This window comes from Paramormyrops kingsleyae, chromosome 14 (assembly GCF_048594095.1).
Source record: "Paramormyrops kingsleyae isolate MSU_618 chromosome 14, PKINGS_0.4, whole genome shotgun sequence".
In the NCBI taxonomy this organism is placed as follows: domain Eukaryota; kingdom Metazoa; phylum Chordata; class Actinopteri; order Osteoglossiformes; family Mormyridae; genus Paramormyrops; species Paramormyrops kingsleyae.
The window spans coordinates 5,690,461-5,712,506 of record NC_132810.1 but is presented as its reverse complement, the minus strand read 5'-3'; the positions used below and the strand labels follow the sequence as shown (position 1 = coordinate 5,712,506).

Below are 22,046 nucleotides of genomic sequence, written 5' to 3'. Positions count from 1 at the left end.
TTTAACCTGCCAGATGCTGTACTTACCCCCAGAAGCTGGTCCCGTCGCACCGCTTCTCCGTGAGCTGTGGGACCACCGAGCAGGAAATGAAAGCCAGGAAGAATAACATGGCGTTTTGTCTGATTGTTTTTATTGGAGTGTTTAGTCCGTGTCTGTCCATACAGGAATCTTTGTGATCGTTTGAGAAGCCCTCCAGCCATCCTGGTTTCCTTGCGAACGCGTGACATAAATTGAAAGGATTCACTCTCCATTACAGATAAATCACCAGCAGTGACACTGATGCCAAGGCAGACAGGCGTGGAAGGAGCAGCTGGACTTTGTATGAAGCTACGCTGCGCAGGCTGGGGTGAGAAAGGTTAGGGGTGGTTATGGAGAACAGCGGCCAGATCCTGTGCTGTTCGGTGCTGTGACACCAGACCGCGGACGGTGCTGAGCCTGGTGCTCTGGATGCACACGGCAATGACAGTCATCACACCTTCAGGTGTCCCCCGAACTCTACAGTTCTCTCACAGAATGACAAAATAAAAGTACACCTCTGCTAAATTAAAAAATACAGTACTTGTATTGGCACCATGAATACATTTTGGACTGCTTGCATTTTAGGAAACACTTTTTTTTTCATTCTGAATATTGAAATGGCTTTTCCGAGGTCAAATATGCGCGGTGGAGTAGGAAAGCCCTTTGCTGAATATTCAGCTTGGTCACTTTACCTGGTCTAGCCCCCCCCCCCCCTCCCCTACTTAACCAAAACGGATCAGTCGTTGGCAATTTACTGATTTTTATCTGACACTGTCACCTACAAATACACCAAAATGACAGAGTGAGTGATTGGTCCCTCTGTTGCCTCTGTCCCCGCTCATCTGCTGTGGACTGACTATCACGCTTCAGAATGTTTTTGGGTTCATATATGCATACTCTCAAACTCCCAAAGCCGGCATGACTGGACTCAAGACCCAGAGGGGGTGAGTTCTGAGCCCAGGTACCTGCTTTAGCCTGGTACTGAACGAGGTTTCACAGCAAATGTGTGGCAGGACTTAGCAGCCTCAAACAAGCAGAGCACCTTATTCTACCATTGTCAGGTGTTAAAAAAAACATGAAGGAACTGGCCGACTGAGACCTTTCTTTGTGTTGTGTGGCACACGACGAGGGCAGGTGGGAGTGGCTGGTGGGGTCCCATTCAGAGAGGAATGGTGGGATTTCTGGCATGTGCTTTTTTTGGGGGGGAGGGGGGCACCTTCTGAATTTGTGTGTGAGGTGTAGAAGACCGTTGGGGATTAGGGTTGCCTTGTGCAAACGGCCGGCGCAGAGAAGCAGGAGAGACGAAGCAGACAGAAGCGGCATTAAGGCGAGAGCAGTGGCTGAGATGCGGGCGGTTGGTCGGGCGGCAGGATCCTGTTTAGTTGAATCCTCGGAAGAAGAGGACCACAGAGTCCTGGGAAAGAGAACATCATCGATCAAGTGACGGCAGGCAGCAATGACAAGGGCCCCAGAAAGTGCTACCACAACAGCTGGCCCCTTCTCTGGGACATTCTGTCTGTTAGGACAGTCACAGAAGGACATGCGGGTGTGCTCCATGCTGGTGTTAGACACATGGCGAAACTGTGAGCCCATGTCTACGTAAGGTGCAGTCACTAGCGTGTGATAAGGGAAGAATGCATGGTGACCAGCTGCAATTTCCTTCCACTTATGTGTGAATCCTGCACAGTGACGTCATCGCTACGCTCGTTTTCTTAATCATATATAATAGGTGACCCGCAGCTAGATAAGCAGAATAGAAAGCATTAGCGGGGATTGGAAATGATATTTATTAGCAAGTGTCTCTAAATGCAGCTAGAAGAGTTTGAATGAATGTTTGCAGCGGAGAGGAATGATACTCGACTAACGAGAGAGGATGGCGCAGCTGCAGGTGCTAGTGAGTCCGTGCCTAACGGGGGTGTCGAAAAGATGGAAAGTGTGAATGGATTAAGGCATTTGGATACTATTTAATCTTCAAAACTGTGCAGAACCTTAGAGTGAGCGGCTAGGCATCTTAAGCTGAATAGCATAACCCCCTCCAAAAACAGCAGTCTAAAAAAGAGATTCAGTTCATTCGATTCCGTGTTTCCACACGGAGAAATAAATATATACTATACGTAAGAAGAGTGGGAATTAATCGTTTCTCTCCATTATGATTTTCAAGCTTTAACCTCACGTTTCGTATAACTTGTTGCTAGTTTTTTTTGCTGCACATTACTACCCATCACAGCGGATTAAACATTGCGATTAAACGTGTATCGTGTGAATAAGAAATAAACTCGGAGGAAGTGTGCATTGAAGAGACAGCCCTGTTGGAAAAGCACGTCCGCTGTCACACTGGCATGTACTGTTCGAGTCAGTTCCTGGACATCTGGGGGTAGGAAAAGGTCCACCTGTGTGTTTCTGACAACCGCTGCCAGAAACAAGCGGCGACTTTATCCAAAACGTGCACCAGCAGCATTTTTCACCGCTGCCAGAAAAGATAGGTCTACTAAACTAAGAAGGTCTAAATTATTGGTTCAACGTTATACTGTTAATATGCGACCAGAACAGTTGAAGTGCACTCGTAATTTTTACATCTGCAATATTTTTTGTTAGTATGAAACTGTTCTTGTCACTGGAAAATTCTTAATCATAGGGATAATCATAATGGATCACTCAAGCGTACTGCAGAAAGGCTGTCGGTTTAGTTCACCAGACCCTGTATCCAGTTAACCGCGTCCGGATGTCGGCAAGTCGCTCTGGCGCCCCCTAGCCAACCCCGTTCGTGGTGGCCATGCATCTACGGCTGTCTGAGTGTGACTGCGCCGCTGTTTCTGTGCCCCGTGTAACTATAAATAAGTCGGGAAGTGTGAATGACTTCAGCAGCGTTAGAAAGGTCGTGTGAACAGGACCCCTGGGACGAAAAAACCGGCGCACTACAGTCAAATGTTTTGATGGTTTGTAAACGTATAATGCTGGAGACAGAACTGTAAGCATTAAAGCCTTAAAACCTAAAAACCGCACAGGTGACTATTTGATATAATGTCTGATTGCCTTACGTAACTGCAAGGGAGCACAATGTCGCTACAAGACTGCAGAAAATTAAAGTTTTTCAGTTTCAATGCCCATCAAGACTTGCTAAATCCTTCAGATTTAATTAGCTTGTATTGTGCGTCCTACCAGCTTTCACAATGCCATTTATTTCCACTGTGGATGCACTTACACTAAACTATTCAAGAATGATTCATATTAGACCCTAAGTAGGACTTGAACCAGCAACCTTCATGTTCTAAAGCTCCATTTACAGGGTACCGTATATGTGCTGATGTAGCCCTGACGGGGATACATAACCGTACCCAGCTGTACAGGACGGTAAAAGCTGTAGTGCTTTAGAATAAACCACTCAGGTAGAAGGTAATGACCCCTTAATGAGGATCAGGCTGGGCTCCTCAGAGACCAGGACATCACTTTACGATCCAGCTCTGCAGCTGGTCAAGTTCAGCAGTCACACATGAAGCACCACAACACTGATTGTACGCCATCTATCAACGCCTGAGCGCTGCACGCCACTCGAACTCCCGACCTTCACGCACGGCACATGGCATTATGTTGACATTTACAGTAATCCCACCCGCCCGCAGACGACTTCTGCTCATCTCCCCCTTTGCTCTGCAGAGTGTTTGCTACCCCTTTCCAAACACGCCGCACAGTCCGGCTCTGCCTTCAATCAGCGGTACGGAGGATTCTGTAATTAGGCGACCAACACACTGACCCATCAGACTGTCAGCTGCCCATGTGCAGAGGTGGAAAGCTCAGGTTCAGATAATACGAATCCAGACCAAGGTTTTGTTTCAACCCACCAGTTCAGAAAAAAAAGAGTCACAGTCACAGAGTACTCAACTGGGTGGTTGAAAGAAAATCCTGGTCTGAATTTGCATTTTCTGGACCTGAACTATCCACCTCTGGTGCGGAGAATCACTGTCCTTTGGGGGAAATTAGTGCCCAATGACCGAGATCTATTTCCCAGCGAATGACCGAGATCGAGAACAACTTTCTGTTCTCTTCTTAGTCTCCTTCAGGTCCCTACAGATAAAAGCATTTTACACCTTTATCACGTACCTTACCCCCACCCCCCAAGCCGATTACAGCACACAAATGGAATTCTCATCCCACATTATGATTTAAAAACACACACAGCATGGGAAATTCAGCTCTGACATTACAGATTATCAACAAAAGACGTAACAATTCTCAGACAGTTGTGAAATTAGACCCTGACTTCATCCTGCGTTGACCCCCCTGATTAAAGAAATTGCTGCAATTACACAGGAGGCGGGAGGAGCCCTTACATTTTCAGAAAGAGCTGTTTATACGACTGATCATGCTGAGTGCAGATTTCCATCGCAAAACTCATATCTGGCCTTTTATTCTTTTTGTTCTGAGAACTTGAATGCAACTTCACACTGGATGAAGCTCAGAGCCTGAAAATCTTTAATTTATTTTCAGATGTAAACAAGGAGAAAAAAAAAAAACAGAGGGGGAAGGGGAGGCAATTCATTCAGGTGAAACAGACCAGCTGTCAAAAGGCAGCATGTATTAAACCGTTAATTTGCAGCCAGAAATCTGTCAAGGTTTCTGTGTTGAGAGGTGGCCAAGCCCTTGCTGAATGGATTAATGAGGCCTCATTTATGCAGCTAGCAGGGCGGCTGGGAGCCATAGCTTGATGGGTGAGGAGCCACCTCCGGGGGCACAGGGCTGCTGGGCCACAGAGGACCCTGGGCAGGGGGAGGTAGCAGGGAGACCCTCTGAGGACCTCGACGGTCAGAATGCAATGCGGTGGCAGCTCAACACAGCACTCAGCGCATTGCGATGGGGGCCCTCTCTACCGACAAAAGGCCATTGATTTTTATATTTTTTTTGTAATAACTGAACACGATGATGCCTTTTTTGGCCGCGGTCCAAAACACGCACCGTTTCTTATGAATTTGTAGTTCTGAAGTACACAATTTACCATGCCAGGTACGTTGGTATGGCAACAGTCACTAAATGGGGGGGGGGGGGGGGGCTGACATGCCCCCGTTTGGCTGTAGCCTCGGTGCAGCGACCTGTGCGGGGTGCCGAGCTACTGGGAGCTGGCAGGATGTGACGCCGACTGAATTTTCTAGAATGATTTCAGTGCGTTAAGCTGTACGAACATTTAGTGAGTAATAATTGTGTTGGTACTCATTTTTACAGATAAATATTAAATGAGAATATTTTGGGCATAAGAAAAATTAGTGCGTAAAAATAAGAGCGTGACCAGGAACAATCCATTACAGGAAAATAGGGGGGACGGGGCGGGGGGGGACTGGCCCCCCCTGTGACAGGTAACTCAGGGGGCAGCGGAATGCGGCTGATGTAAGGGGACGTGCCAGTGGTCGGCAGCAGGCAGATGTCTGCAAATTGCTCCTTTCATAATCCATTAATGCGGTACATTTAAAAAGTTTCATCAAGGAGAAAACAGAGGGACTGGTGGAGCTGCACCCTCAGGCTGTTAGCTTATGTTTAAAAGAACCTGTGTGGACGGAGCACAGTGAGCCAGCCAATGAGGAGCCGGCAGACTGCCTATCACACGCTCGTTCACCAGTGTCCCTGTGTTTGGCATTAATCGCGCTGCAAATGGATCCACAAACGGGGAAAACTGGTCCGACAGCTTCAAGCTACACGAGGTTGAAGAGCCAGTTTGAAAGTGGACCAGCTAGTTAGGACAGTGACCACTCCTAACAGTAACTGAACACGTTTCACCTGACATATGGCCGATATGACGATATGGAGGGGGGGTTGGGGAGGGGGGGGGTCTGTGTACTGGTGTTGTTATAGTTTTGATTTTTTTTTTAATTCAGTTTATATTTTTATGTTTTAAATTGTCATTTGAAATCCAGCTTAGTTTTAGTTGTCAGTGTGATTCTATTAGTTTCTATTTGAAAGATTTACTTCTATTTAGTTATCTATTTTAGTTTCAGTTTAAGCTTCAGGAATTTCATTTCTAGGGACAGACTGAAAGTTCTGCAGCTATTTGATGTGTCTGATCATTAAGGAACCCTACATGCACATTGCAAATTATGCACTAATGTTCTCAAAATGGGTAAAACATGTTCCAGGTGTTATTAATGGTAATGAAAAAGAAACTAATTATTTTTGCTAAATATTATTTTAAAACAGCATCAGAAAGTATATGTGTGTTTTTATTTTAGTTAGTTTTGAATGCAACATGCATAGTTTTCATTTGATTGTAGAGTATTATTTTCATATTTCAGTTTAAGAAAATGTTTTCTTATAGTTTATATTTATATTATATATGACTATCCTCACGGAGGGATTCAGTCTGACTGCCCTACAGACAACCAGAGGTTGATAGTTCAGAATGTCCAGAAAGTACAAATCCAGACCAAGGCTTTGTTCCAACCAACCAGAGGTCTCTGTGACTGTGGCTCTTTATGCTCAACTGGTTGGTTGAAACACAATCTTGGTCTGTGGTCTGTGTGAAGTGCTGCAGCCAACAAGGTCGTGCGTCCTGTGCTCTGTGTGGGTCCCGATGTCCCAGTGCAGTGATCGGGACACTGTGCTGGTCAAGCAGTGCTGCCCTTTGGATGAGACATAAAACCGAGGTCCTGACTCTTTGAGGTGATAAAAGATCCCTGGGCATCCATCAAAAGAGTAGGGCTGGTACCTCGATGTCCAGGCTAGATAGTCCATTGTGGCCCTTTCAGATCTGGCCTCCAAATCACCCCCTATATCTAACTGGTGAATTCTCTCCTGCCCCCCCCCCCACCACCTTAGCCACTATGTGATGAGCGTACTGGTGCAGAATGGCTGCCGTCTCATCATCCAGGTGGGGGCTACACAGTGGGGGTGGTTGAAGTTGCTCCCCATTGGTTCTGTAAAGTGCTATTGGTTCTTGAAAAGCACCATATAAATGTAACTTTCATTCATTCACTCATTGGTCTGGGTTTTTCCTTTCTGGACCAGAACTATCCACTTCCAGGTACCATTGTACTCTGATGTTCCTCCTTAGTGAAAATGAGTGTTAGTTAGCAGTAGAAAATAGGCGTATCTGTTCCCCTAAGCAGGTCAACAAATGGATCAGGCATTTTCGCTGTTCTAATGCTCAGTCACACAATAAATGTCACCCCGTCTGTGTACAGTCACATGATTTGCTGTTTGCATTAACAAGCAGGTGCATCAAACCAGCCAATGAGTGTATACAGATGTCTGTGTTTGCGTATCTACATTAGATACCCCATTACCCAAAAGTAATACCTTGGTGATAGGCGACAGAAGCCATGGAGAGCAGGATATATGTCCCAAGATATTAGGGTCACTGTGAAGATGATGCAACAATGATGTCACAGCCACGGGTGAGGATGCGAAAAACATGGGAGAAAAATGACGAGGGAAAATAAAAGGTACGGTTAACCCCCAGCTGCACTCCCTGAGAGGAGGGGAAGGATGGGGGGGGGGGCTTACTGGTTGACCTTCATCAAACACAGGATTCAGAAAAACAGAATAATATAAAGACGCGAAGGAAAAATAACAAAAATCGAGAGAATTACAGGAACAGCTTATTAAAATGATAAAAACGCAGCGGCTGTGGAAATGGGTAAATGTGGGATTTTTTATTTTTATTTGTCGAACGTTTTAAAGTGGCGAGACTGAGCATGGCCTGCTGAGCAGCGAACCTGTGTACATCTCTTTCCCCCTTATGCCACCCCCCCCCCTTCAGACAAAACCGCTACGGGGTGGGGGAGTGTCGCGCCATGGTCTCTGTGGCCGTTTTGCGAATGCTGTGCTGGCGCAGGCTATGCTACCATGTCGGCAGCCGAGTCCTTCGGAAAGAAAGCAGGAAGGTCCTTTCAGAGTCGGGAGGCTTCGCTTGGACGGGCGCGTCCGGGCACCCCTGACTGGAAGGCAGTGAGAAAGCGCATGACTGACAGGCTTCCCTGCCTGACCACACCCCCCCATCCACATTTAGGCAAGAATGCCGAGTGATACAGATGATGGATTCCCCACAGAAAATGCTGTGCCGGCCGACCTCAGCTCATACTGAATGTGCGTGGTGATGGAACTTTTAATATTATAAATTATGCCTGCAGGGGGCAGCACTGAGCATGAACAGCAGTGGCACAAATAACACTCGAGTTACTCAGAGGACATTATAATGTGGGTAGTAAATAATGAAGGTAATGGTGACTGAGTAAGTGAACTGACCTATTTTGTTCACCCATTCTTTTCATTAGCTACCTCTAAACAAGCGTTTAGTAACCTGATACACTATCAGGTCTGCTCACGACCAGGGGCCAGTATCACGAGATCAGATTCCTTGCTTAGGTGGATAATTTTGAGGATAAGTAGCGGCTTGTCGATAACTCTGGCTTGTCGATATCACCACGCTGGTTCTCTTCGTGGGACACATCACTACGGTAACTGAATGCTACACACCAGACCTGCTCCGGAGCAGGTTAGCTTTCAGGATCACAGATCTCAAACAGCTCTTGGGCCAATAAAAGGGAAGAAGTCGGTATATTACCCGACATAACAAACTGCCTTTCCCAAACTGGCACGTCCATGAAAATCCAGTGTCTGTGGTAGAGTTAACTTTATACTTGTTATTCAGTCTTCCGGCTGTCATATTTTTCAACAATCAAGCCAGGAAGTTTTTAATCACAGACCTTTGATGTCCACAGGCAGAGACGCACACTAATCATTTTTGCATTTTGAGCCTTTTCGCTATATGTGCTAAATCTTAATATCTTTGAGAAGCGGCAATCTCTACTGGAAGGGGATATTGGTTCGGCATTGTGAGCTGATAGCCACTCTTGCACAGCCCTTGGTTTTCCAGATTACTTTACCGGTGAATCGTAATTAATATATGAATGTTTGCATGTGCATTTCACATTCAGTAGCTGTTTTCTTTGTAAGAGGTGGTGGATTGACACAGTGCAATTATTAGTGAAGATATATAGACATGCAGAAAGTAGTGTGAATTGTACCCTATAGTCCGTTGATATAACCTGTACTGAACATGTCTATCTCATTTAGTTTTATGGTCATTAGTCCATTTATTGAACCCCTTCCATTTTGAACGGTGTAATTATAAATGAACATGGACGTCACTCAGCTAAAATGTTAACGCTTCTGTTGTCTTCCCAAGCAAATAACCCTCTGCCTGCCTTGAAAGGTGACAAGTTTATTTAACACTAAGTAATGAAAACGGTATTACGAATGCGAATAAAAAGTCTTGGAATAATTATGAAAAGCATAAAACACGTTTGGAAATTAAGACAATTATCTTAACGACAATCAAACTGTACGTGTGCATTTTCGCTGTCGCTGTCCGCTGCCAGCATGGCGCTCTATCGCCGGCGGCTGCCGCAGTGTTGCTCTTCACCATTATCGTTCTTTAGAATTCTTCATATATTATCATAATAAGTCTCTGTTCCGCTGCATTGAAATACGTAGCCCTGCTGCGATCCATGCTTACGTGATTGGCTGATTGTTGCACATGGTACACCGTTATGTGCATGTGCTCGGGAAGTAATCTTGGTTTTAGTAAGGAAACCCGGCTTGATATAAATTGCTGATAGTCAGTGTCATGATACCGTTTCTCAGATTTAATTTGTTTGGTTAAGTCAAACTGGAACTTATCTTCGAAATCGGACTCCATTGAACCAGTTCCATGATACAGGCCTCAGCTGGATGTCTTTCGGAATCAGCGTTGGAGCAGATTAAAGAGAGACGTACACATAGTTGAGGAAGGACCGGATCCCTACTCATGTTGTCACTGAAATGAAGTAAGCCCAGTTAGGCTCAGCTTCAGTTTTGGGCTGGGTTGACACAGATATCCGTCAGTTTGGTTGCACGTGTTAGTTAGGCCGAGCTCCCAAACCAAGCATCTGTCCAGTGTCATGAGGAACATTCTGCCCATCACCACAAGCACACACCCTTGCAGGCACTGACGGGGGCAGCCTCGGAAAAGAGGGCCATACTCACCGTATCGTCGGAGCGGTATGGGTTAAGTCTGTTGTATATGGCCTCGATGATACTCCTTCTGGGGTAGACAGAGAGACACGCAGGCAGGTTACTCTTCTCCAGTAAGCAACACCCGCTTACACATCTCCTACTGTTCTCTGTACCTGTAGTATTTCCTTCTTTTTTTGTTTTAAATACTAATTCTGATGGCAACCTGGGTTGTAATCCCAGAAGAGGCATGTTAGAGGAGTTCAGTCCCCATATGCCTGACTGAGGACACATTGGCTTCTTCATCCAGCCCCATCCGTCTCCAGAAGCCCTTAAATTAGTAACGGGACCACAATGGGTTCACAGCTCAAAAGACTTCATCACACAACCATTTCAGCATGGCGTGCTTTAAGGATTTCCAGAAACTACATTTTAAATCAAGGATAATTCCAAACCTGAAAGGCATCTCCATATAAACCTACCGCTAACCCCCCCCCCCACCCTTCCTTACTTGGTTCTGAATAGACCAATGGGTAAGGCTTGGTTGCCATGGCCACAGTCCCCACAGTGACCTTCCTACCCCAAGGTTTCAGATGTCACATTTCAGAGGCATGGCTTTGTGTGTATGTGAAGTCAGCAGGGGCGCTGTTGCATGTGGGGTCAGTGGGTGGGGGGGGGGATTCACTCACTTGCTGGCCAACTCTCCCCCTGGCGGAAGGTGGGGGATGCTCTCGGCAGCTAATGTGCGCATCACGTGGACTAAGTCCGGAGGGGCGTCTTCGCCCTGCTTCTTAATGATTTCTGGGGAGCAGAAGCACTGCTTGGTAAATGTGTCCCTCACAGCAAACATGCACAGGTACAGAGAAACAAAAGAGACCCCTACCCCAGCACTGGTGACACAGACCTCCGGGTCGCCCTCCCTGACCTCACCCCTAACCCTCTGCAGACACTACATTCACAGGCTCCTTGACTTGGACTCCTCTGTGTGTCATACTGTTCATTTACATCCCCTTAATAGCTCTGAGGATACCGCTTTAGAAAACAGCTCTCCTCTGCCGTAAATGGTTAAAGGGAAAGAACCTGGTCGGATCTCAATCTGCATTTTGAATAAAAAGAAGCCAAAGATGTCAGAATCATTTCAGCAAGTGTTTATTAGAATCACCGTTAACATCTAAAATAACATCACAGTTATTCTCTACATGTATAATATGGAGCGTCTAAAGTACAAAAATAAAAATAAACTAAGAACTAACCTCACATAGATACAGGGCAAAAAACAGTTTCAAAAATACTTGAAAAATAGAAAACAATTTCAAAGGAAAAAAAAAACTGAACAACCCAATACAAACATCCCTTATTTTCTGGATACTGGCCTTTGGCTGCTATTGGGAAGTACCTTAATACTACGACTAAACATGTGAGGCCTAGTTTAGTCTCGTCCTTGTGAACTGATGATTTAATGGTGCATGGGAGCCCAAATGGTGACCATGTCATTAAATGGGTTGCAGGGACCCATTACTTTGAAATGTCAGGATGCTGATGAACTAGGGGCATGTCTACCCACTGCTCAAAGTAACATAGAAGATCACAAAATATGACTGGTGGAGCAGTATTCTGTTTGTATGCTGAGACTTGATAACATCTGTGAAATTTGTACCAAACACAAAAGGTATCCCATTTTAGAGGAATGTTAAAATGAGCAGGCTTGCTGTTAAAATGAACTCACTTGACCTACTGACACAACATGCCAAGCCTGAACCTGTGCCCCTCACATCCTGGGCAAATCAGCCAATCAGAATCCACAATATGTACAATCCAGACTTTAGTCCACACCTTGAACAAAGGGAGGATCTCCCTACTCCAGGGACCATCTCCACTGATACTCTGTGGTCTTCACTCACCCTCACAAGCCTCTTCCCTCACATTCAAGGTTATTCATTAGGGCTGTCCCAGACACTCTCCCACCCTCTCTTGCTGTTCCGCTCCCCCCCTCCCCCCTTGGAGGGTGTAAACACCTTCAGATGCAAGAATGACTTGTCTAATGAAAATACAAATAGGAAAGAAATACCAGTAAGAGCAGGACTGTACTGATTTCAATTGTTCCACCTCATCGGCACACGAGTTCTGGAACTCTCAGTAATGGTTTGAAACAAACCTCCTCTGACAATGTATGTCGTTACATTTCACATCTTTGTAAAAAAAAAAAAAAAAAAGTATCAAATGGTTATAAACATTCCTCTTCATCACCAAGCAAAACAGCTTCACTAATGTTCAATCTACAGCCACTAAGATCCACGACGATCCTCCTTACACACCCTCTATTATTATTATTTTTGGTTCACTGGTAGCTTTGTGTTTCTGTACTTTAAGAGCACATGGAATATAGGCGCGGCTAATTTAATTTAACTGTAAACCTTTGCAGTACTGCTTTGGTGATGGGTTGCAAATACATTACACTCTAACCATTTTTTTTCCCTCTCTGCCAGACTCAGCCCAAGGTCAACTCAAAGTAATCTTTTGACCACCATCATTCTGTTTTTCAGTGCTTCTACTCTGAGATACATGACCCAGTCTGGACTTCTGACCTTTATTAGCAAGGAACTACACTGATGAAAAGATGTGACAGGTCAGTCACCACACCTGCTTCAGCACTGGTACAACAGCGCCGCCCTACAGGCTGCCTGGAATGCCCCAGACCCCCGAGACTGATTTAGGCAAAAAGCGTGTCTTTGGAATGGAAACAGCATGTTAACACTAGCCTTCCTTCTCTCACACACTAACCTATAATGTACCCTCTTATTACTGCAGTGTCTAAAGTCACAATTTAAAATGTGCAAATTAACATTCAATGCATACTTGTAAATATAGTTTTGTTAAAACAATAAGGCTATGGTTTACACTTGAATATTAAATAATATAACAATGTACATCTTTGCATATATATAAAAAAAAAAAAACCTTTTCCGTCTCGTCTCTAACCTACGGAAGCAACTTTTAAATATAGCAGCTTTGACAACACCTCTATGATGGCAATATGTCCTGAAGCTTTCTGCAGGGTGTGTATGTTATCGCCGCACCTCTGTACCGGGAAACGGACACAGTGATGTCAGCAGAGTGGATGCAGGCACGGCATTCTGCACCAGGTGTGTGTGTGTGTGTGTGTGTGTGTGTGTGTGGAGGGTTACTAAAGAAGATGCAGCAAACGGTTACCCCTGCTGTCGCTATGAAGCGAACTGCTCCGGGTCCTTTGGCGAATCAAACGAAGGCCATTCTCCTCAGTAAGGGGAAAAGGTTTCCTTTAAGGCCCAGTTTAGCTTATTTTCTCGTACACAGAGACGGTCTTTTTATTGTGCTGTATGTACACGAGTCAGCTGGGGAAGCCTAACCCCAAACACAGGTATCCTGTGGGTATGATGCAGCTATGACGGGATTCGCTGACAGCTGGATTATCTAGCGGGTGCCGCCCAGTGCGAGACTCAGTGACGTGCAGCTATTTGCTAGCCTTTCTAGGCGCTCCACCTTCCACTCTGCTCTCCAGGTACTTATCCAGCTCGGCCTCCTTCTTCACGGCCTCCGGGGAAACCTTGGGCGCGCCAGGCATGCAGACCAGAACCACGCTCATGTTGTCCCGGCTCCCCTGAAACAGAAGGGCCCGGTAACCACGCTGAGCCCACCTCCCCAGCCCAGCAGTCCCACGATGCACTGCAACATCTGCTGAAATCTAGCGTATATCTATGGTAGTGTTCTTCACTGCAGCATGGAGAGGGGAGGTTGGGGACCTCCATTTACCTTTTTAAAGTAATCTTGATGCTGCTTCACTTGATTGCTAGTTAACTACATTCCTGCACTTTAAATGGGGAAGTTGTATTGTGTCTAGATTAAAAAATAATTTTAAAACATTGAAAAAAAAATTAATAAATCTACAGTCAGGATAATTTGCTTATTTTTTAATTCAGTCATGGGCCACCAGTGTCCCGTGGGCCACGCAGTGAAGACCACTGATCTATGGTATCATGCAGAATGCTCCATCCTATTCAGCATTCTGGAAACTCAAGTCCTGAACTTGAGTGACCGTCTCATGTTGAACGCTAGGAAATTCCTACTCATCTTGCTGGCCAAACATCACCGGGTTGACCTTACCTTGTAGAGACAGGTATCCACGATCTCGTTGCAGACCTTCTCCAGGTCCTCCGTGACCTCCAGCCGGGACCTGACAAAGTCGCAGAGCTCCTCGTTGGCCATGACGTCCCAGATGCCATCACAGGCCAGGATGATGAACTCGTCGGCGGTCGACCTCTCGATCTCGTACACCTCGGGCTCCGGAGACACCAGCTGCTCCGTGGGGCCCTTGCCGTGGACGCACTTGTAGTCGAAGTCGCCGAGGGCCCGCGAGACGGCCAGCGATCCGTTGACGCGCTGGATCATGACGGAGCCGCCGGCGTTCTGAATGCGCTCCTTCTCCAGCGGGTTGCTGGGCTTGTGGTCCTGTGTGAAGAAGTGGACGCGGCCGGCGCGGCTGAGCAGGGCCCGGGAGTCGCCGCAGTTGATGAAGTAGATGTGCCGCGGCGAGACCAGCACGCCCACGGCAGTGGAGCCGCTACGGTCGGCGCCGTGCTTCTTCTCCGAGATGGCGCGCATGTGCTCGTCGATCTGCAGGAAGCCCGTCCGAATGCCGCTCTTGACGCTCTCCACCGAGGGCTCGCCGCCGCCGCCGCGGAAGTCCAGGTTGCTGGTGATGTGCTCCAGCAGGTGCTCGCAGCAGTACCGCGCCACCTGGGATCCAGCGTGCCCGTCGTACACCGCAAAGAAGGACCAGGCGTTCAGGCCATTGGGCAGTCCCACGACGGCCGTGTGGGCGTCCTCCATCTCCACCCGCCAGCCCTGCATGCTGCTCAGGCCATAGCGGAGACTGTTACCCTCCCCATGAGCGTTGTGCTTCTCCATCTTTGGCTTGTCCAGAAATGCCCCCATTTTCAACTCCCTCTAGTCTGGAGAAACAGAAAAATTAGAAAATACCCTGTGTCTGTGGACTAAAATCAAAAAGAAATCTATAGGTTTAAACTTCTTTGTATTAAAAATCCACAGGTATTTTAAATTAATATTTCATACTAAAAGGTTTTATCAGTCATAGAACAGTATGTACACAAATTGCACATATAAATAGTAACTACTGGTCAAGGAATACGCCATTTCATTATTAATTGCATTGCCCAAAAACATGTCCTTTCATTGGCATAGCAAAATCACACGCACAGAAATAAAACACCCACTAAAGGCCATTCACACAGCACACTACTAATTTCTAAAACACATTTAACAATACAGTAACCAGGCGCTTTGTTTTACAAGATCAGCGTCGCAAACACGCGCTTAGCACATGTCAGAAAATAACCCCAGTGACGTGACCCCTTTGCGAAGCCCGGGTTTTAACTGAGCTTCGGGATTTAAACGAGGCAGCTGTGGCTTCGTCCCTAAAAATAAAAGCGGACCAAATGCCTCCGCCACGCAACACGGAAAGGTTCTAGACGGTTAGTTCAGCTGGTAACTGGCGTCAACTCGTAATTCAACATGCGCTTCTTGGGCACTGGACGTGCATTCGGGGCTGTATCACGCAGAGCCTTGATGCCACGGTCCTAACAGGCTTTTCTATTTCCCTGACTGTTTACCACCGATCCCACGGCCAATTCAGTCACTGAGGCCGGGGGTCCCCTCGCTCAGCCGGCCTCGCCCCCCTCCCAAGACCCCTGTCCGAATGAGTCCCCCAAAACGGTCTAACTATTGGTGCCAGAACCCGATTGTCACTTACCGAGATCCAGAATGAGGTCTGCTTCGTATAGAATTTTTAAAAAAAGGAAAACAAGAAAAACCGCACACATACACACTAACAAACCGGCCCCGGTGGAAAAGAAAAGTACCGAGGAGAAAAACAGCCAAGAAGCGACAGCTGGAAGGGAAAGAGGAGAAAAAGTAAAACACGTTTCAGTGCGATCAGACTGTAAAAGACAAAAACGCCCCCCGACGGACGAGCCAGAGTCGCATCGCTTGGACGTGTCACGAAACCCTAAAGATGTTTTTATGGGATATGGTACTCCAGGCCAGCGGCTGATAGCGACGAACCCCCCAGCCCTCCGCCAGCCAGCCAGCAAACCCGACACGGCGGCCCGAGACCCGGATGCTAAAGAGGATGACATCACCACCGGCAAGCAGGAGCGCGCCTCTGTCCTGGTGCGCCGAGTTCATTCAATTCAAGTTTATTTTTCATTAATTATAAAACACACGCACTCATGGTGCAATGGTTATGCCACGCCTTGATTCATTTTTCCTTTGTCCTGTTTGAATACTTTTGAAGCTTTTGTTAATTTTGCTAAGAAATTGCGTTAATTACAGGCGTTAGTTGTTTTTTTATTAAAGAAGTAGAAGCCCAACGTCTTCCGAAACATGACACCTAACCTAAGTATTTCATTAAACAAGACAGGTTGTCTTTAGTAGGAAAATATCATTCTGCTCATTATTTAAGGAACAAGCCTATGGACATAACAGTTCCTATAATAGGAAGTAGATTCTGTACAACTATCTAAAGAAGTGAAGGGATAAAGGAGTCAGGCAGTTAAATCGGCTCAAGTAACAACTAACCTAATTACGACTGTACCAGTAAGAATACGCTGCTAAAAATATACCTTTATCCGCTGTACGTGTAGCGTTTTAAAGTGGTTATCTTTCAATCAGCCACAGCCTATCAGCCTAATCATTTAAGGTCATAGTTTTTTTCCATGACTACTACATCAAATTTTAATCAGATAAAAAAATTCTAAATATAGTATATTTGCATACATCTTTTCGTTCTATTTAATAGACAGACCATGGATAAAGTTTGTCAAACATCCAATGTTATGACATATAAGAACAACATTAATAATAATAATTTGTATTGTTGTTGTTAGGCCCATGAAATTGTACTAGTACTACTGCTAAAACTGCTATTGTGGTTATTTAGACCTATTGTTTACTAAATTGTTGTAGATTATCGTTACAATGCGGGATAGACATTATTCGCCAGTTAAAGCATACATAAAATATTGTTGTAATTTTGTTGCGATAAACTACAAGTACAAGGGGCGTGGGAAAACGGCAGTATTTACTTCCCGTACTGCGCGGTACTTCCGGATTGGTTCATTTTTTGTGTTTTGGGTGAGTAGATGTGATGCTTATATGTGTAGTAGTGATGCTTATATGTGTAGTAGTGGCGTACATTTTAGTTCTTACATTTTAAATGCATAGGAGATATCTGATCCACAGTTATTTATGAATTAATGTTCCATCAGTTTGCTTGTTAACTTAATGATTTTCTTAGTTTTGTGCAATATTGCCACTGAAATCGGTCTAACGTTTTTAGCGGTGTTATAATACTCAGACTTTGATTCGAACTCGGTTTCTGATAAGTCAGAAACTGGACGTGATACTTTGAGACGCGTACGCTCTTATTAAGCAGCGTCTGTTCACGAGAAACGATTCACTGAATACCAATATTGTCAGACACAGTATGATCTACGGTGACAAAAAAGTACAAACGGAGACTGCCGTTCCACAGCGCGCATTGTGGCCGGTCTCTGTGTTAATGTTGACAGTTCTTTGCTCTACACGACTTTTTATTTATAGATCCCGATCAATGGATTGCTGTGTGGCGACCTTGCTGTGCCTCGGCACAGCGCTGTACTTGCTCGTTCAGGTGATTCGTTTCATCTTTGCGGACGCCGATCTGACTTTGCTCTGGTTGGTGGCGTTTGGAAAGAGGCCAGGTAGCCTAATCTCCGTCTATGTGCTTCAGCGGGAGGGCTTCGATCTTTCTTCATGTTGCCGATGCTGCAGAGTTTAAGTTGTTTACTGCAGGGTTGCCAGCTCTCAAGCATCTGGCGTGACACTCACCCTTTCAGACTCTGACACTCATTCAAGGAATCTTACGGCAAATCTGTATCGTTACATTATAAACCCAAGCTACTTCATAAGCGTTGGGGTAGTTTGAAAACCCTGCACACTATTTACAAGGTAATAAAACTGTTACATGCATATCAATGCGTGTGCAGACTTAAAAATCTCACGTCATCCAGCTGACCGCAGCTGGCAACCATGTTAATGGGTCAAATTTTTGCTTTGTGAGCGAAACTGTCTAATTTGGGTTGTAATTTGCAGTGTAGTTTGGCCGTTTGACATGCAGAATTCCGGCGTCCTCCCTCTGACGTGTTTAATACCGCTACTCTTGCACAAAGGCAGTGTGATTTCTAGACAGAGTCAAGTCTCGTCATACTATCACTTATTCTAAACTTAGGGTGTCCCATAAGGCACAGAGAGTACTTACATAGTGCTCGTGCAGTCTTTCATACCGAAAAAATGTTTATCCAGTGATGCTTCTTAAGTCACGGTGTAAGTAACTCACAAGGTCCAGGGTGGGCATTCCCAAACCCCGGTCCGTTGCCAATATTCCACCCGGCCGCGGAACGCAGGGGGTTTGCGGCGGGGTTGGTACATTTTTCAGAATAAACTTTTTTTCCCCCCCTGTTCGCATGGTTAAACTTATGAAATCCCCGATCGACGGTTTTCTCTCTCCGTGAATTTTTTTTTGCGATATAAACAAGTCAGCGTACATCAAAAGGTTGGGAGCCGCTAATCTAAGGGGCCGCACACAATGTACTTGATGCTGTATGTACCCTGTGATAATTCTACCCTCCGTTTCAAAGTGGTGTCCTCACTTAACTTTGCTTGTATGTTTGCCCTTGATCCTGATTTGGCTGCTGTCCCTCTCTGGCCCCCAGAGAGTACATTGCGGGGAAAGGTGGTTTGGATTACGGGGGCTTCCAGTGGCATAGGAGAGGAGCTGGCCTATCAGCTAGCAAGCCTGGGGGCTCGCCTGATCATTTCTGCGCCGCGGGTGGGTGCGCTGCAGAAGGTGAAGAACCGTTGTTTGGGTAAGCCAGCAGTGAGAAGATGGACCTGGACTGTCACATTGTCTGCTGTCAATTTCAGTGGCTCATCATGACAGTGTAAAAATGTTTTGTATGTTTTTCTAAGAGGAAAAGGGCGTTAGCCCTCCGGTTGTGTTGGGAAACCTGCAGCTGCCCTGCTTTGTCATGACAGCACTTCTCCTTTGCATTTGCAGAGCTCAGCAGTTTGAAGGAAGGGGACATTTTGGTCCTTCCCCTTGACTTGCTGGAGCGAGACACTCATGCTGCTAAAACGAGGGTCGCAATACAGCACTTTGGCAATGTAAGGCAATGGGGATGAATTATTCATTTGCTCCCACTCTCTTTCCATTTGTATTTACTTCTGATGCACTTCGCATTTGCCATTTCAAGGCATTTCAGCGGCTCTCCACTATTTGCCCAGCCAGTCTGACCCACGTGGAGCGTGTTCGCTGTGTGTACAGAATGTGCCGTACACGGTTTCCTTGTATCTGACAAGCACGCCAACCAGGAAGTGTTCATGTCTCTGCCTGTCGTCGTGCCTGCCAGCGTGCGCAGGGTTATTTCGGGGTCACACTTGTACGGCTCTGATCTGATGAGCGAGTGTCAGCCTCAGTCCATTGGAGTGGTCTGGTAGATTGTAGCTTAGCTGAGCTTGCACTGAGATATAGATTGCAGCTACTGTCCTGGTCAGCAGTCACACACTCTGGCCACCTGCAGAATCCTATAAACAGACTCCCAAATACCATGGACAGCTGTGGTGCCCCTGTCACTCTAAGCCAGTGCTCGTATTATGAGTGCACATCCTGTTGAGTGCAACACGTGTGTGTCGTTAAATTCAAATTCAAAAAACTTTATTTGTCCAGGAGGGGCAATTAAGGCACACAGGGCAGTTGAACAAGGGCACAGTGACGTAAAGTGCAACAGTGATTACAGCATTTAGAAGGTTCTGTGGGAAATTGCAGTCAATCGGGTAGATGGGAACTGAATAAATATGTAAAAGGGAGGTAAAAAATATGTAAAAAATGTGTTTGGGTGCGAGAACTGCCCAGCTAAATGTACCCCCTGTTTTTTTTACAGATTGACATCCTGATCAACAATGGGGGGCGCAGTCAGCGCTCCCTGTTCCAGGACACAAATCTGGAAGTTATCCAGGCTCTGATGGACATCAACTATCTGGGCACCGTGTCGGTCACCAAACACGTGTTGCCGCACATGATGCAGCGGGGCACTGGCGCCCTGGTGGCGGTCAGCAGTGTGGTGGGCCTGGCAGGGGCACCCCTGGTCACTGGCTACTCTGCTAGCAAGCATGCCCAGCGGGTGAGATGCTCACGGAGCCGCAGGAATCATTAGCTTAACTTCTGTAGTAGCAGGAGGGTGGGAGGGTGCCAAGGACTCGCTGGTCTGCGATTGGTGGGTTTGTCCTGTCAATCACCTTTCATCATCTCATCACCATGATTTTTTTTTTTTTTCCTTTTAGGGTTTTTTCAACTCGCTGCGCACCGAGCTGGCAGACTACCCCGGGATCACCATAAGCACTGTATGTCCAGGGCCTGTGCAATCTGCCATCGTCCAAAATGCCTTGACGGAGGAATTGGGCCAGGTGCGTTAACTTTTGGGGAAGCGGGAGGTTTGGACGTCCAGGAAGCCGTGCATGGAGGGATCCATGCTGAAGCGCATCCTGCTTTCTGTCTCGCCCCCATTCAGCCGGTAACTGTTGCAGGAGATCAAAGCCACAAGATGGCCACCTCGCGGTGCGTGCGCTTGATGTTGGTGGGCATAGCCAATCAGGTGAAGGAGATGTGGATCGGTCAGCAGCCGTTCCTGCTCATGTCCTACCTGTGGCAGTACACACCCACCTGGGCCTGGAGTGTCACTGGCATGTTGGGTAAAAGGAGAGTGGAGAACTTCAAGGCTGGACTGGTTGGTATACAAACTCTGAGTCATTGTCGTACCTGAGGACATACAGGCGCTCCTGGGAGTTTTACTTACACAAAAATGTTCATGAGGGCAGAACGAAAAATGATTGGTTCTGAGAGATAACCAATCAGATTGTACAGGAGGTGGGTCCAAGCAACTACAGAAGGCAGGACCAACCAAACAGATGTCTTGGTCCCGCCTCCTCTAGTTGCTTGGACCCAGCTCCTCTACAATCTGATTGGTTCAGAGAGATAACCAATCATTTTTCAGTCTGCCCTCAGAACATTCTTGTGTAAGTAAAACTCCTACGAGCCACACATGTCTTTAGCTAGGAAACATATGGCCATAAGTAGAGAACTGGGGATTCAAGGCAGTGAATAGCCCAGGCCAAACCTATAATTCTGGATCATCTTAGTCAGTGTGTGTCGAGCACCAATTAGATAAATGGTGATTTATCCAGCCATTAGGAACATTAGGGACGTTTCTGATTTCACCTGATCCCAGTCAGAGCTTGTCGCATCATCATCAGCTAGTCTCTGGTTGGGCAGAAAATTGGTATGTGTTGAGGTGCATGATCAGCATTGGTGTGAAGGGTAGCACCCTGACCTTGTGGAGAGAGCAGATCGGGGGGCTGCTTGGTGGGACGTCGAGACACTGAGGTGTCTCACACCGGCTGGCCGGCTTTACCCTCCAGGAGACTGTCAGCAGGCACTGGGTGACCTGCCGCCCCCAGGCGCAGGGGTAGCGTGGGGTACAGGCCTGCCTCTGACACCACTCAGCTGCTCACAGGAACGGTGATCACCTTGTTCTCTCTTTTCGCAGGATGCGGATTCCTCTTACTTTACAAAGCCCAAGACGTCCTGAGGCCTTTTCTTCCATTTTGTTTGTTTGTTTAAATCAGAAAAAGCTTGGCCTCTGTGGATCCGTGGTGCTTTTCCCGTTCCTTGAATGTTGAAATCAGAATAAAAATGGTTCAAAGGCTGATTTAATGTCATGCTTGCTAATGGACCCGGTGGATAAGCAGTTCCACAGGTCTAATAGACCTGGCTCTTTGTTTGGGGCCCCTCCTCCTCCACGGTTTCACAACAGCACCCCCCCCCCCTCTCCGAGGATGGTTTGTGGAGACGTAATGCGTCCACTAATGCAGGATGATATTGTCGCAGGGCGGCCTCGGGGGGG

General features: G+C 46.5%; 2 protein-coding genes across 4 annotated transcripts; one reads left to right on the top strand and one right to left on the bottom strand.

The window, feature by feature from the left end:
- Positions 1-113: 113 nt before the first annotated feature.
- Positions 114-16,184, bottom strand: ppm1aa (protein phosphatase, Mg2+/Mn2+ dependent, 1Aa). Of its 3 annotated transcripts, none has more exons than XM_023825545.2 (6): positions 15,800-16,184; positions 14,134-14,981; positions 13,513-13,630; positions 10,683-10,794; positions 10,027-10,084; positions 114-1,432 (listed from the first exon to the last, which is right to left on the bottom strand). In XM_023825545.2, the coding sequence occupies exons 2-6, from the start codon at positions 14,962-14,964 to the stop codon at positions 1,397-1,399; spliced, it is 1,155 nt and encodes a 384-aa protein (XP_023681313.2). In that variant the 5' UTR covers positions 14,965-14,981; positions 15,800-16,184; the 3' UTR covers positions 114-1,396. The 3 variants fall into 3 exon arrangements, with proteins under 3 accessions (XP_023681313.2, XP_023681312.2, XP_023681314.2); XM_023825544.2 differs by lacking the exon at positions 114-1,432 and adding an exon at positions 5,991-7,937; XM_023825546.2 differs by lacking the exon at positions 114-1,432 and adding an exon at positions 7,958-9,817.
- An 895-nt stretch (positions 16,185-17,079) lies between these two features.
- Positions 17,080-21,851, top strand: dhrs7 (dehydrogenase/reductase (SDR family) member 7). The gene is made up of 8 exons (XM_023825547.2): positions 17,080-17,181; positions 17,650-17,789; positions 18,801-18,953; positions 19,145-19,251; positions 20,028-20,267; positions 20,428-20,550; positions 20,655-20,870; positions 21,690-21,851. Exons 2-8 carry the CDS (start codon positions 17,660-17,662, stop codon positions 21,729-21,731), a joined length of 1,011 nt encoding a protein of 336 aa, XP_023681315.2. The 5' UTR covers positions 17,080-17,181; positions 17,650-17,659; the 3' UTR covers positions 21,732-21,851.
- Positions 21,852-22,046: the final 195 nt, after the last annotated feature.

Coding starts and splice junctions, on each gene's coding strand:
- ppm1aa (XM_023825544.2), bottom strand. CDS start 14,964: ATGGGGGCATTTCTGGACAAGCCAAAGATGGAGAAGCACAACGCTCAT. Junction 10,795..13,512: donor CCTGGAGAGCAGAGTGGAAG/GTGGAGCGCCTA, acceptor TCTGCTCCCCAG/AAATCATTAAGAAGCAGGGC. Junction 10,085..10,682: donor GGGGGAGAGTTGGCCAGCAA/GTGAGTGAATCC, acceptor TGTCTACCCCAG/AAGGAGTATCATCGAGGCCA.
- dhrs7 (XM_023825547.2), top strand. CDS start 17,660: ATGGATTGCTGTGTGGCGACCTTGCTGTGCCTCGGCACAGCGCTGTAC. Junction 19,252..20,027: donor CAATACAGCACTTTGGCAAT/GTAAGGCAATGG, acceptor TTTTTTTTACAG/ATTGACATCCTGATCAACAA. Junction 20,551..20,654: donor TGACGGAGGAATTGGGCCAG/GTGCGTTAACTT, acceptor GCCCCCATTCAG/CCGGTAACTGTTGCAGGAGA.